This window comes from Elephas maximus, chromosome 4 (genome assembly GCF_024166365.1).
Source record: "Elephas maximus indicus isolate mEleMax1 chromosome 4, mEleMax1 primary haplotype, whole genome shotgun sequence".
In the NCBI taxonomy this organism is placed as follows: domain Eukaryota; kingdom Metazoa; phylum Chordata; class Mammalia; order Proboscidea; family Elephantidae; genus Elephas; species Elephas maximus.
Genome location: NC_064822.1, coordinates 185,924,168 through 185,939,053, shown reverse-complemented (window position 1 = coordinate 185,939,053; position 14,886 = coordinate 185,924,168). Strand labels below are relative to the sequence as shown.

The 14,886-nt window shown below is 44.8% G+C and overlaps 1 protein-coding gene across 1 annotated transcript in view; it reads right to left on the bottom strand.

Moving 5' to 3' along the window:
* MEI1 (meiotic double-stranded break formation protein 1) overlaps positions 1 to 14,886 on the bottom strand; it is a 124,230-nt gene that overhangs the window by 27,039 nt on the left and 82,305 nt on the right. The window contains exon 20 of the mRNA XM_049884513.1: positions 9,422 to 9,697. Within this exon, the coding sequence (XP_049740470.1) occupies positions 9,422 to 9,697 (276 nt within the window). The remainder of the gene's footprint in view (positions 1 to 9,421; positions 9,698 to 14,886) is intronic.

Below are 14,886 nucleotides of genomic sequence, written 5' to 3'. Positions count from 1 at the left end.
CCATTGCGTGGGTCAGTAGGAAGGCTCTGGGTGGAGCCAAGTCTGGACCCACTCTGCAGTCTCTGCTGCCCAATACTGTGCAGAACTCTCTGGGACTGGATTGAGCAGGTTGACTTGGCCAAGGAACAAAATAGCTTCTGTGACATCACTGTTTCTGACATCTCAGCAACCCACAGAAAGACCACCCATTGATAAGAGTGGCAATTAACAGCTTTGTTTTTAGCTGTTAATTACCCATATCAGAACCAGAAATTGGTACCAACACATATTTTTAGACTCTTTTCCCCTCCTGTGGCTAGAAGCTGGGGAGAAATGGCAGGAATTATATATCTGAAGAGACAAGGAAGTTGTTCCTTGCTGTTGTTTTTTAGCATTGATGTTCTTAGGATTTAATTTAGTGTAAGACTCATTAATTTGGGTTCTAGTCATAGTCACGACCCTTATTAGCTTATGACCTTGGGCAATCCAATTAGCCTCTCTGAGATGAACTTTCTCTGGTTCAGCGTCAGAGGCAATGAATGCTGGGTTACTCTAAAGAATACCAAGAGTGTTCCTACAAACTATCTCATTTATTCTCACCTTATCCCCATTTTACAGGTGAGGAAATACGCTCAAAGAAGCCTTGTCTTCCTGGACCTCTGTGCAGTGTCCAGCCTTGAGGGCAGCTCATTCCTGTTGAGCTCCAGGCTTGGCAAAGCACAAGGCTCCTCTCCGCCTGCCCCTATCTCCTCCAGGAAGGAGAGGTGATAGGGATGGGGCATATTCAAGGACAAGGGCTGTACAGACTGTGCAGATTTGGTCTCCTGAGATTCACTTTCTCTTTGGCTTGTTGCTTTTGAGGACTTATGTCCTTTGAAACTAGTAGCCTAGGACAGACTTCAGCTCTGGAGGGACCTCCACCCTAGAAATACTCAGACTGAGAAGGGGAATTTGGGAGAGGAAGATAATGAGCTCAGTTTTTGACATGCTGAGTTTAAGAAAGTTATAGGACATATTAAACGATGAAGGAAGCATCAAAAGAAGATGGAAGGAATACACAGAGTCACTATACCAAAAAGAATTAGTCAATGTTCAATCCTTTCAAGAGGTGGCATATGACCAGGAACCAATGGTACTGAAGGAAGAAGTCCAAGCTGCTCTGAAGGCACTGGCGAAAAACAAGGTTCCAGGAATTGAAGGAATATCAACTAAGATGTTTCAACAAATGGATGCAGCGCTGGAGGTGCTCACTTGTCTGTGCCAAGAAATACGGAAGACAGCTTCCTGGCCAACTGACTGGAAGAGATCCATATTTATGCCTATTCCCAAGAAAGGTGATCCAACTGAATGTGGAAATTATAGAAAAATATCATTAATATCATGTACAAGCAAAATTTTGCTGAAGATCATTCAAAAGTGGTTGCAGCAGTATATCGACAGGGAACTTCCAGAAATTCAGGCTGGTTTCAGAAAAGGACGTGGAACCAGGGATATCATTGCTGATGTCAGATGGATCCTGGCTGAAAGCAGAGAATACCAGAAGGATGTTTACCTGTGTTTTACTGACTATGCAAAGGCATTCGACTGTGTAGATTGTAACAAATTATGGATAACATTGTGAAGAATGGGAATTCCAGAACACTTTATTGTGCTCATGAGAACCTTTACGTAGATCAACAGGCAGTTCAGACAGAACAAGGGGATACTGATTGGTTTAAAGTCAGGAAAGGTGTGCATCAGGGTTGTATTCTTTCACCATACCTATTCAATCTGTATGCTGAGTAAATAATCTGAGAAGCTGGACTATATGAAGAAGAATGGGGCATCAGGATTGGAGGAAGACTCATTAACAACCTGCGTTATGCAGATGACACAATCTTGCTTGCTGAAAGTGAAGAGGACTTGAAGCACTTACTAATGAAGATCAAAGACCACAGCCTTCGGTATGGATTGCACCTCAACATAAAGAAAACAAAAATCCTCACAACTGAACCAATAAGCAACACCATGATAAATGGAGAAAAGATTGAAGTTGTCAAGGATTTCATTTTACTTGGGTTCACAATCAACAGCCACGGAAGCAGCAGTCAAGAAGTCAAAAGATGCATTGCATTGGGTAAATCTGCCGCAAAGGACCTCTTTAAAGTGTTGAAAGACAAAGATGTCTCCTTGAAGACTAAGGTGCACTTGACCCAAGCCATGGTATTTTCAGTCGCATCATATGCATGTGAAAGCTGGACAATGAATAAGGAAGACCGAAGAAGAACAGATGCCTTTGAATTGTGGTGTTGGCGAAGAATATTGAATATACCATGGACTGCCAAAAGAACAAACAAATCTGTCTTGGAAAAAGTGCAGCCAGAATGCTCCATAGAGGCAAGGATGGTGAGACTGCATCTTACATACTTTGACATGTTGTCAGGAGGGATCAGTCCCTGAAGAAGGACGTCATGCTTTGCAAAGCAGAGAGTCAGCAGAACAGAGGAGACCCTTAACAAGGTGGATTGATAGTGGCTGCAACGATGAGCTCAAGAGTAACAACGATTTCAAGGATGGCGCAGGACCGGGCAGTGTTTCATTTTGTTGTGCGTAGGGTCGCTATGAGTCAGAACTGACTCGATGGCACCTAACAACAACAACATAGGACATCTAGGCAGAAATGTCAAATAGATGGTTGACTTTCTGGGCCTGGGCTCAGGAGGAAGGTCATGGATGGGGGCAGAGATTTGAAAATCATTAGCATACAGACAGGAGGCAATCAAAGCCTTGGGACTAAATGAGACAACCGAGGGAGAACACACTGAGCGAGAATAGAGTCTGGGACTAAACTTCAAGGAAAATCAATTTTCAAGAGCTAGCCAGAGGAAGGGGAAACTATAAGAGAGACTGGGAAGGAGCCTAAGAGAGGTAGGAGGTGTGGAGAAATAGGACCCCTCACCCATTACTGATGGGAATGCAAAATGATAGTCATTATGGAAAACTGTTTGGCGGTTTCTCAAAAAGCTAAACATAGAACTACCACATGACCCAGCAATCCCACTCCTAGGCATATGCCCCAAAAGAATTGAAGGCAGGAACGTAAACAGAAACCTGTACACCAATGTTCATTGCAGCAGCAGTTACAATAGCAAAAGGTGGAAACAACCTAAATGTCCATCAACAGATGAATGGATAAACGAAATACAGTATATTCATACAAGGGAATGTTATTCAGCCTTAAAGAAAAATGAAGTCCTGATACATGCTAGAACATGGATGAACCTTGGAAATCTTATGCTGAGCAAAATAAGTCAGTCCAAAAGGACAAATATTGTATGATCCCATGTCTTAGTTATCTAGTGCTGCTGTAACAGAAATACCACAAGTTTGTGGTTTTAACAGAAATTTATTTTGTCACTGTTTGGGAGACTAGAAGTCTGAATTCAGGGTGCCGGCTCCAGGAGAAGCCTTTCTCCCTCTGTCAGCTTTGGAGGAAGGTCTTTGTCTCTTCTGAGCTTTTGCTCCTGGGCAGTCTTCATGTGACTTGGCAGGTGTCTTCCCCCAGCTGTTTTCTTAATCTGCTCCTTTTATGTTTTGTAAGAGATTGACTCAAAATGCACCCTAAACTAATCCTGTCTCATTAACATAACAAAGACAACCCATTCCCAAATGGGATTATAACCACTGGCATCACTGTTGCTGTTGTTAAGTGCCCTGGACTCATAGCAACCCTATGTAAAAAAGAGCAAAACACTGCCGGTCCTGCGCCATTCTCACAATTGTTGCTATTTTTGATCCCACTGCTGCACTCACTGTGTCAATCCATCTTGTTGAGGGTCTTCCTCTTTTTCGCCGATCCTCTACTTTACCAAGCATGATGTCCTTCTTCGTGGACTAGTCCCTCCTGATGACATGTCCAAAGTACAGGAGACAAAGTCTCACCATCCTCTCCTCTAAGGAGCATCCTGGCTATACTTCTTCCAAGACAGATGTGTTCATTCTTCTGGAAGTCCTTTGTATATTCAATATTCTTTGCTAACGTCATAATTCAAAGGCATCAATTCTTCTTCGGTCTTCCTTATTCATTGTCCAGCTTTCACATGCATATGAGGCAAATGAAAATACCATGGCTTGGGTCAGGTGCACCTTAGTCCTCAAAGTGACATCTTTGCTTTTTTAACACTTTAAAGAAGTTTTTTGCAGTAGATCTGTCCAGTGCAACGCATCTTTTGATTTCTTGACTGCTGCTTCCATGGGTGTTGATTGTGGATCCAAGTAAAATGGAATCCCACAGGCATAAGGTTAAGATTTATGACATATATTTTTTGGGGACACAATTCAATCCACATCATCCCACTTATATGAAACAGGCCAATGCAGAAAGACCAAAACTTACTGGTAGTTGCCAGCGTAGGAGAGAGGAGGAGAGTGGGTCATTGCTTAGGGTGCACTGAGTCTCTGCTAACGGCAGTAGAGTGTTTGTGAAAAGACAGTGGTGACGGTTATACAACAGGGTGAACATAATCAACATCACGGAATTATGCACGTAAAAGCTGCTGAATTGGCAAATGCTTTGTTACATATATTTTTACTGCAGTAAATAAATAAAAAGGCGGGTAGAATTAGGAGAGTTGATATTACTAAAACCAATAGTGTTCCAATAAAAAAGAAGTGGATGACCATCAAATATTAACAGGTCACACAAGATGAGAACCAAAAGTTCCTGGTAATCAGCCCCAAGGACATCATTGCTGATCCTGGGGAGCGCAATTTCAAGTAGTGATGGGGGAACACCAGTGCGCACAGGAGTGACTGGGAGGTGAAGACCTTAAGAGTAGAAAAGCACTTCTAGGAGTCTGGCTGTGAAGTGGAAGGAAATGAGAGTAGACAGGTTTAGGAGGGCAGGGACCAGTGTGAGTCTGGGTTAGGTGAGAGAACCAATCTAGGTGGGCTTACCCCTTCCTTCTACCATCCCATAGCTAGGTTTGATGATCTGAGATTCTTTTCCAACCTCACTATTCTATGATTCTCTCCCTCCAGTGATGCTTTCTAAGCTCCTATAAGGTGACAGAGATAAAACAACTGTCTATGATTTCCTAAAGGGAAAGAACTGAATATATATGAATTATCTTTGTAATCCTCACCTCAATGCCTGTTGTTGCTATGCGCTGTCGAGCCAATTCTGACTCATAGTGACTATACAGCAACCCTATATGACAGAGTGGAGCTGCTCCATAGCGTTTCCTGGGCTGTAATCTTTATAGCAGCAGATCACCAGATCTTCTGTGGAGCACCTGTGTTCAAATTGCTGACCTTTCAGTTAGCAGCTGAGTGTTGAACTATTGTGCCACCAGGGCTCTTTTCCTCAATGCCTAGTGCCTCATAAGTACCAAATCAATGCATGCTGAATGAAAAAGTGAACGACTGGATGAATCAAGGCTGAAAGCCTGCTCCCCCTATCTTTCTCCAGCCTCACCGCTGGTGATATACTCCAAGCTTCACAACGACACAAGAACACTCACTGTCGTACAGAAAGCACTTCCGTGCTGCTATATCGGCCTGGAATGATCCTCCTCCCCACCTTTGCGCTTGTCAAATTCTTTCAGGATCAGCATATGTCACCTTTCCTTTGTCTCCTGTGATTAAGGTTGTCAGCTTTGCTGGGCCATGATTCTCAGTGGTTTGGCAGTTGTGTAATGATGTAGTTTGGCAGTTATTTAATGATGCAGTTATCCTCCATGATGTGATCTCATGTGATCAGCCAATCAGTTGTAAGGGGAGTTTCCTCAGGAGTGTGGCCCATATCCAATACACATATATATAGATGTTCTGGCAAAGCTCGCTGGCTTGCTCTAGATCCTCCATCTGGCTCATCATCATCTGACCTCCAGTTCTTGGAACCTGAACCAGCTGCCAGGAGTACTGCCTGCCAATCTTGGGATTCATCAGTCTCCGCAGCCTGTGAGCCAGCGGCCTGCTATCTTATCCACCAATCTTGGATTCATCAGCATCTGCTGCCCATGAGCTATCAGCCTGCCATCTGACCTGCAGATCTTGGGTTCCTCGGCCCCTGCAGCTACATGAGTCAGGAGATGCCCGCAGCCTAACATCTGGCCCACGGACTTGGGAGTTGCCAGCCTCTGCAACTATGTGAGCCATTTCCTTGAGATAAATCTCTCTGTGTATACACATACACATGTTTCACTGGTTTTGTTTCTCTAGAGAACACAGCCTAAGATACAACCAAGTGGAATTAATCTCTCCGCCATCGGTGGACCTAAGCACTCTGCCCAAATTTTACTGCCACACTGGTTAGCATAGTTGCTAGTGGTTCATTGTATCTGACTCCCTCGCTGCCTGTGGGGCAGGGACTGGTTCCAATCCATCTCTGTATCCCCAGTGCGTAGTACACGGCCTGGCACAAACTGTAGGCTCAGAAAAAAAAAAAAAAGAGACCTTTCAAACAAACAAAGCAAGCAAACATACAAACTCTCCCAGCAGAAGGAACACCCAATCAGGGGTGGGTTTCCTCGTGTTGTGAGAGTCAGTTCCATTTACTGGAAAGAATGAACATTAGACAGGGAGTCAAAATCTGGGTTGTGACCTTTGGAGCCCTGGTGGCACAGCGGTTAAGAGTTCAGCTGCTAACCAAGAGTTTGGTAGTTTGAACCCACCAGTCACTCCTTGGAAGCCCTATGGGACAATTCTACTCTGTCCTATAGGGTTGCTATGAGTCGCGATCAACTAGATGGCATTGGGCTCTCGTGACCTTGGGCAAATCTCTCAATCTATTTCTTTATGTGTTTAAAAAGCAAAAAAGTAAGATACTGCCATAATATCTCTCTCAAAAAATCTGAATTCATTGTTTCTGAGACACTTAGATCTTTCCAGACCCCTAATTCACCTGGTCAGCAAATATTTGTGGGTACCTACAATGTGCGAGGAACTGGTCCTGAGTACTTCATCTGGCAAGTAAACTTAGTATCTCAACTCTGCCCACTGGTTAGGACCAGAGCACTAACCTCCCAGTGGAGCCCCTGGGTGGTGCAAATGCTGCTAAGCAAAAGGTTGGAAGTTGGAGTCCACCGAGAGGCACCCTGCAAGAAAGGCCTGGTGAAATAAATACTTCAGAAAAATCAGCCACTGAAAATCCTGTGGAGCACAGTTCCACTCTGAGACACATGAGGTTACCATGAGCTGGAACTGACTCTGCTGCAACTGGTTTATCTTCCAGCGGAGCAGCCCAGAGGCTGCGGGAGAAAGATAAAGACATTTGTGAGGGAGGAGGGGCAGGTGCTCAGGAGGACACAGAAGTTGGGAGATGCTGAAGCCAGCTTAAAAGAGAGAATGAGGAGGGCCCCAGTGAAGAGGGAGAACAAGAAACCAAGAGGAAGCATGGCTAAAGTAATCAGTCAGTTGAGTTTATCAAGCCTTTCATGGTATCAGTGGGGACTCCAAGGGAGAATTAGGGAGGCTCAACCTCACAGGCCTGAGGCAATGTGCACCTGGGCAGTCTTGCTGCTTTGGAGGTCAAGGTGCAAGGTGTTTTTGGAAAGTACCACCACAAGACAAAGGAATTACCATGCTTCTCTGACTGGCTCTGTCGTTCCCCCTGGGCTTATTATTGTGTGCTGTTAAGTTGATCCTGACTCATAGTGACCCTATATAACAGAGTAGAACTGTCCCATAGGATTTTCTAGGCTATAATTTTTATGGTGAAGATCAAAGACCACACAGCCTTCAGTATGGATTACATCTCAACATAAAGACAACAAAAATCCTCACAACTGGACCAATGAGCAACATCATGATAAACGGAGAAAAGATTGAGGTTGTCAAGGATTTCATTTTACTTGGATCCACAATCAACAGCCATGGAAGCAGCAGTCAAGAAATCAAAAGACGCATTGCATTGGGTAAATCTGCTGCAAAGGACCTCTTCAAAGTGTTGAAGAGTAAAGATGTCACCCTGAAGACTAAGGTGCGCCTGACCCAAGACATGGTGTTTTCAATCGCATCATATGCATGTGAAAGCTGGACAATGAATAAGGACGACCGAAGAAGAGCTGGTGCCTTTGAATTGTGGTGTTGGCAAAGAATATTGAATATACCAGGGACTGCCAAAAGAACGAACAAATCTGTCTTAGAAGAAGTACAACCAGAATGCTCCTTAGAAGCAAGGATGGCGAGACTGCATCTTACATACTTTGGACATGTTGTCAGGAGGGATCAGTCCCTGGAGAAGGACGTCATGCTTGGCAGAGTACAGGGTCAGCGGAAAAGAGGAAGACCCTCAATGAGGTGGATTGACACAGTGGCTGCAACAATGAGCTCTAGCATAACAACAATTGTAAGGATGGTGCAGGACCGGGCAGTGTTTCGTTCTGTTGTGCATAGGGTCGCTATGAGTCAGAACCGACTCGATGGCACCTAACAACAACAACAACAACAATTTTTACGGAAGCGGATCTCCAGGTCTTGTCTCCCAAGGAGCCACTGGCCATCAAGTTCAAACAGCTGAGTACTTAACCATTATGCCACCAGGTCTCCTTCCTGGGCTAGGGAGGGGCTGAGTGGGTGAGCTGGCATTGAAGGCAGTGGTTCTCCATCAGCTGTCTCCTATACTAACAGGCTAGAATCAGTGTGGGATCTACTGCTAGTAATCTGTCACTATATATAAGGTGTCAGATGTGCAAATCATCTTCAAAAATATCTGTAAATCACAGCAGCTACCTGTATAATATTGTCACTCTCACCTTGTTTTCCAATGTGCTTTCTAGAGTGGAATAAAAAAAGTAGAGCTAAAGCCAATGTGTTAGAAATTACGAACAATAGGTAACTGATCTTATCTAACTGATGTTCCAGTTAGATAAGGGCGTGAGGTTTTACTTCATAAAAAATTGTTGGGGTTTCTGAAAAATTCTGGGCCTGCGTGCAGGAGTGTTGTGCTTTGTATGTTGCTATGGTGGTATAGTGATTAATTGATATGGCTGCTAACCAAACGGTTGGCAGTTCAAATCCACCAGCCGCCCCTTGGTGGGCAGTTCTGCTCTGTCCTCTAGGGTCACTATAGGCTTAGAATCAACTCGAAGGCGATGGGTTTGGTTTTTTTGCCAAGTTCCTCTGAGTCAGACATCTCCATCTACATGCAGGAAGCTCTCCTTTGACAGTAAACCCTTGTTCACAAAATCTACTTGAGAGGAAAAGGCAGGGAGGTGAGAGGAATGGTAACTGAGGTCAGCATTTTAAAGACTTACATCCCCTGGAAGTAGAGAGGCTCTATTAGACTTAGGAAAGGGTACGAATTTACAGGAACCAGGCAGTCACCAGCACAAATGGCCCCACTCACATGGAGACAACTCGGGCAGAAGCAGCTGCAGTGCCTCCTGACCTGAGTAAACCTGGTCCCAGAGAGAGGGGACCTGCCACCTCCAACTGCAGAAGTGAGCGCGTGGTCACCTACCAGCAAGATGAGCAGGGTGCTGGGGCTGCTTCTGAGGATGAGGAACAGGGCTGCCAAGTTGGCAGGAAGGGTGGACTGCCCAGCGGAGGGGACGTCGTCCAGTTCCTCGTAGCTTATCTCTTCCCAGGAGAACCAAAGTTCCAGGACACGGTGCCCAAACCTACTCATCAGCTCTGGATACAGCAGGAAGAACCTGAGCAGGGAGGGGTGGTGGGTGTAGACTAGGTGCAGGTCCCAGATGTCCTCTAGGAATTTTCTGATGGCACTGACCGCAGCCTGGAAACAACGGAAAAAAGTTGCAAAATATACCTTACAGAGGACCCAAAAGACCCCTTCAGGACACCTTCATTGGCTATCTCAGGATACTCCAGGGAGAAGAAAAGTCCACTGTGCTTACCTTGTACCAATGGTTCTCAACTGGGAGTGGTTATGCCCTCCAGGGGACATTTGGCAATGTCTAGAGACTGGGGAAGTGCTATTGGCACATAGTAGGGCGAGGTCAGGGATGCTACTAAATATCCTACAGTGCACAGGACAGTCCCCCAAGATAAGAATTATCTGGTCCAAAATGTTAATTGCGCCTAGGTTGAGAAATTCAGCTCTACGACACTTCTCACAGTGTGTTGTAATTGCTATGTTATGTGTCTACCTTCCACACTAGACAGAAAGATCCTTGAGGGCAGGGACCATGGAAGATTCATTTGTATATCTATCATAGGGTCTGGCACAGAAGGGGTAAAGGTGAGGTGTGCTGAATCATTTATTAACCCTCAAAAACCTATTTCTTCCCATTGCACCATCAAACCAAACCTGCTGCCATCAAGTCAATTCTGAGTCTTGGTGACCCCATGTGTTACAGAGTAGAACTGCTCCATAGGGTTTCCTTGGCTATAATCTTTACGGAAGATTTCCAGGCCTTTCTTCTGCAGACTTAAGTCTATCTTTCGGGCTCCTCTTCACTCTATCTCCCACGTGACTTAGCCAAGACACCCTAAAAAAAGCTTCCTTCCTTGAATGGATGGACTGGAAACTTCCCACTATTATATCTTAAATCAGGCTGACCCTCAACCTGAAAGTTCTCCTTTCACCACCTCCATCTCCTCCACAAAACCTTTCCTGGTGCCATAGTCAGATATAATCTCTCTTCCCATGGTGGTCTCCTAGCTCTTGATCAGGTCTCCAGCTCCATGAGAGCACTCATTGCTGTTGTTACCTGCCTTGTAGGGGGTCTTTTTGTCTCTCCTGCGAAACTGGTGCTCCCTAAGGGCAGGGAACTTGTTTAACTCATCCCAATAGAGCCTTGCATGGCATCTGGTAAATCTCAAGTGGTTAAGTCATACTGGTTGAAGTACTAAAATGTTAAGGAACAAATAAAAAGTCATGTGCACTGGGTAATGCTCAAGGGTTCAGGAAACGCTGATCAAACTGAAGTAAAGTCATTGAAAAGGAGGAGCTTCCATGCACAGGTGGAGACTGACACTGAAATGTTCAACCCCTAGGGACGCGCACACTCTGACTATTGGGGGTACACACACACATACACCAGCCCACTTCTCTGCCACTTCCCACAGAGTCAGAAGGAATTTCAGGCCTACCCCCTTAGCTTTTGAATGGTGTAGGCAAGGCCCAGAGGGGGAGGGAGACTTCCCCAGGGATACCCAGCCCATTAGTGACAGGATCAGAATGTGGACCCTGACAGATACCCTGCTTTTCATGGGTAGTGAATGTTTACAAGGTCACCCTACTTCCACATAAAAGGTATTCACAAGTAGACGGCTTCAAGTCAGCCTTCTCACAGAAGATACTGCAAATATTCTTTGAATATTCCTTTCCCCTTGTTGCTTTGATTCTCTTCCCCAAACCTGTTTTGCCTGTAACCCTCTCAAATGGAGGCTATTTTCTCTCCCACATCCCTAGTTCCAAAACCTTACCTTCTAAATTCTGACTTCCTACTTTCTAACGATCTTGTCCTCCACCTGCCTCACCCATGCGTGCCCATGGTCATATCCCTAGACCTATTTATTACCAGGAACTGCACCCTCCCTAGTAATCCCAGTTTCAAGCAGCCCAGCCTCCCCTTTCCCATCACCATCTCCGGTCTCTCCAGCTCACTCCCTCTAGTATTTCAATCCAGCATTTCTTTGACCCCATCAGAACCAAGGACCCATCAATCCTATACCTTTTTGCTGTCTTACCTCATCGCGTCCTCACTTCCCCCGTGGGCTGCCTATGCACCACCCCCGATCACTGTACTTACTCTTTCCCATGTCCTTTCAGTGCCCTTTGTCCTCTTTGGTTTTGTCACACTCTGGCTAAACCTCTTCCACCACGGTTAAATCTAACTCTGCCTACACTCTGCTCACAGCCATGCAGCTGACACAAAAGGGTGGCATGAAGCAACTCTGTCCTCATCGTACTTCTCAGCAACATCTGTCGCAAGTGATTACTCTCCTCTTTGAAAAGGTTTTCTTCACTGGGTTTCCAGGACATGGTCCCTGGGTTTTCCTCCTACTTTATTGGCTGTTCCTTCCCAGTCTGCACTGCTGGTTCCTCTTCTTTCCCCCAGCTTCTCAATACTGACAGCCCCAGGCTCAGTGCTTGGTTCTTTTTTCCTTCTTGACATACATCCACCATACCCACTCTTGGAGATCATACCCAGTCTCCAGTCTCATGGTTTCAAATGCTGTTCATACACTGATGACTTCCAAATCTGTAACTCCAGCCCAGAACGCGCCTCTGAACTTCATATTCAAATATTCAGTGACCTAGCCAATACAGCCACTCAGATATCTGAAAGAAAACTCAAATTTAATGTGCCTGAAACTGAGCTCCTGAAAGTTGCCCCTAAACCTGTTACTCCAGCAATCTTCTCCATCTCGCTTGATGGCTACTTCATCTTGCCCATTGCTCAGGCCAAAATCCTTGGACACACCCTTTTATTCTCTCTTATTCCCACATCTGATCCATCGAGAAATCCTAATGGTTCCACCTTGAAAATATATCCAGAATCTGACCCTTTTTACCACTTCCTGTACTATCTCTTGCCTACATTATTACTGTAGCTTCCTAACTGCTCTCTCTGCTTCTGCCCTTGCACACCTTTGGTCTATTCTCCTAGCAGTCAGCGTGCCCTTGTTTAACTCGGGTCATGTCACTCCAGCCATAAAACTGTACGATATCATCAAGGCAGTAGGTTTAGATAGAAAATAAAAGTGGTCAGATGCTGAGCCCTAGAGCACTACAATGCTCTGGTGTCAGGGAGATAAAGAACCAGCCAAGGACTGAAACAGAACTGCTAGAGAGGTAGGAAGAAAACCAGGCACGTGGGATTCTAGTTGCCATGTAAACACAATGTTTCAAAGAAAAGAGATGCTGTTGATAGGTCAAGTAATGTGATGACTAAATATTGACTACTGGCTTTAGTCACATGTTGGTTATCGGTGACTTTGATGAGTACATTTTCAGACTTGATAAGGGTGAAAGACTAACTGGGGTAGCTTCAAGAGGGAATAGGGAAACCAGAAATGTATTAGGACGGGCCTAAAATATCTTGTCACACTAGAAAGCATAAAAACTGTCAAAGACTACCAAGGTTGTATTAGAAGGACTCAGGGGCCACCTGAACATGTTCCCACTGGCCAAAGACGGGAGCCCTGCTGGCACAGTGGTTAAGAGCTCGGCTGCTAACCAAAAGGTCAGCAGTTCAAATCCACCAGTTGCACCTTGGAAACCCTATGTGGGCAGTCCTATTGTTGCACCTTGGAAACCCTATGTGGGCAGTCCTATTATAGGATCACTCACTATAAGTCGGAATTTACTCAATGGCAACAGGTTTGGTTTTTATGTTTTTGGCCAAAGATAGGACAAGTTGAGCCTCAAAAGGATAACAATTACAGTTAAATATTTTAAATCATAAGCTTGTAGTGGTACAAAAAAAAAAAAAAAAACGCCTTGGTCACCCTTCGAGGATACTAGGCAACTAACTCATTTTTTCTTTTTTTGAAAACTGATAACTAAAGGGAAAGAATCGAGCACTTCATTTATGCTTTCTACACAATCAGAGTAACGAGGGGAAGTATCTTTTTGTAAGAATATTCCAGTTAATAAGCAATGACAGAATTAGAATATTATCATTTTGCAATGTGTTGGTGGATCTAGGCAATGATCACCAACGGCTGCTAACATCACAAAGAGACAATGGGACTTTGTGCCCAGGTCTGTCTTACTTGAGGGCCCATGCATTTCATTACACCTTCCTACTTCCATTCAAATTAAACCAGCTTTGCTCAAATCATGTATGCCCCCAAAGAAATCAGTAAGAGGCATAATTACAACTCTTCAGACAAAGATTAGACAGGACTGTAGGACATAAAATGATACTCATGAAGAGTGTGCTTCTTAGCTCAAGTAGATACATGAGACTAAATGGGCAGCTCCTGTCCAGAGGTGAGATGAAAGGGCAGAGAGGAACAGGAGCTGGTTGAATGGACACGGGAAATCCGGGGTAGAAAAGTAGAGTGTGCTGTCACATTACAGGGAGAACAACTAGGGTCACATAACAATGTATGTATAAACTTTTGTATGAGAAACTGACTTGAACTGTAAGCTTTCACTTAAAGCACCATAAAAAAAAAAAAAATAGGGGACATAATTAATAGTCAGTGAAGGAAAAGTATCCTTAGGTTGAGGCTGAAGGATCAGCAGCAAAGGAGCAAGCAGATTCTTCTATGAAAGAGGTGTGAGATTCAGTGATAAATTAGATATGGTCCTTGATCACCTGGAGTTATAAGGAGCTGGAAAGAGAAAACTTGCACAACCCATCCACCATCAAGGACCCAGGATCAGCCTGATTAACAATGAACTGGGCCCAGCGACCCACCTTGTTTGATAAACTATTACCAGAGGACAAACAATACCCCCGCACCTCTCTCCTGCACGCACCAGTGGTAACAAGCAAACAGCCTCAGGAGTTGGTCAAGTCTGAGTTGGAGTCCTAGCTCCCCTATCAACCGACTGTGTGATCTAGAGACACTTATTTTAACCTGAGCCTTGAATTTCTCATCTATGGAAACAAGACTCTCTGCCTCCCAGAGCTGTTAGGAGAATTAGCTAAGTTACATAGGCTCTGAAGGAGCCCTGGTGGCACAGTGGATAAGCACTTGGCTGCTAACCAAAAGGTTAGCGGTCTGGAGCCACCAAGCTGCTCCATGGAAGAAAGATGTGACAGTCTGTTTCTGTAAAACTGACAGCCTTGGAAACCCTATGGGGCAGATATACTCTGTCCTATAGGGTCACTTTGATTTGGAATTGGCTTGATAGCAATGGGTTTATTTATTTATTTATTTTTTGGTTTTTGGACAGAGGCTCTGTATGTGTCAGCACCCTCCCCTCTCACTCTGCCCGCTCTCTTCCTCTCCAATGCCACCTCCTTCTCTACACATGTATCACCATGGTCTCCTAGGCAC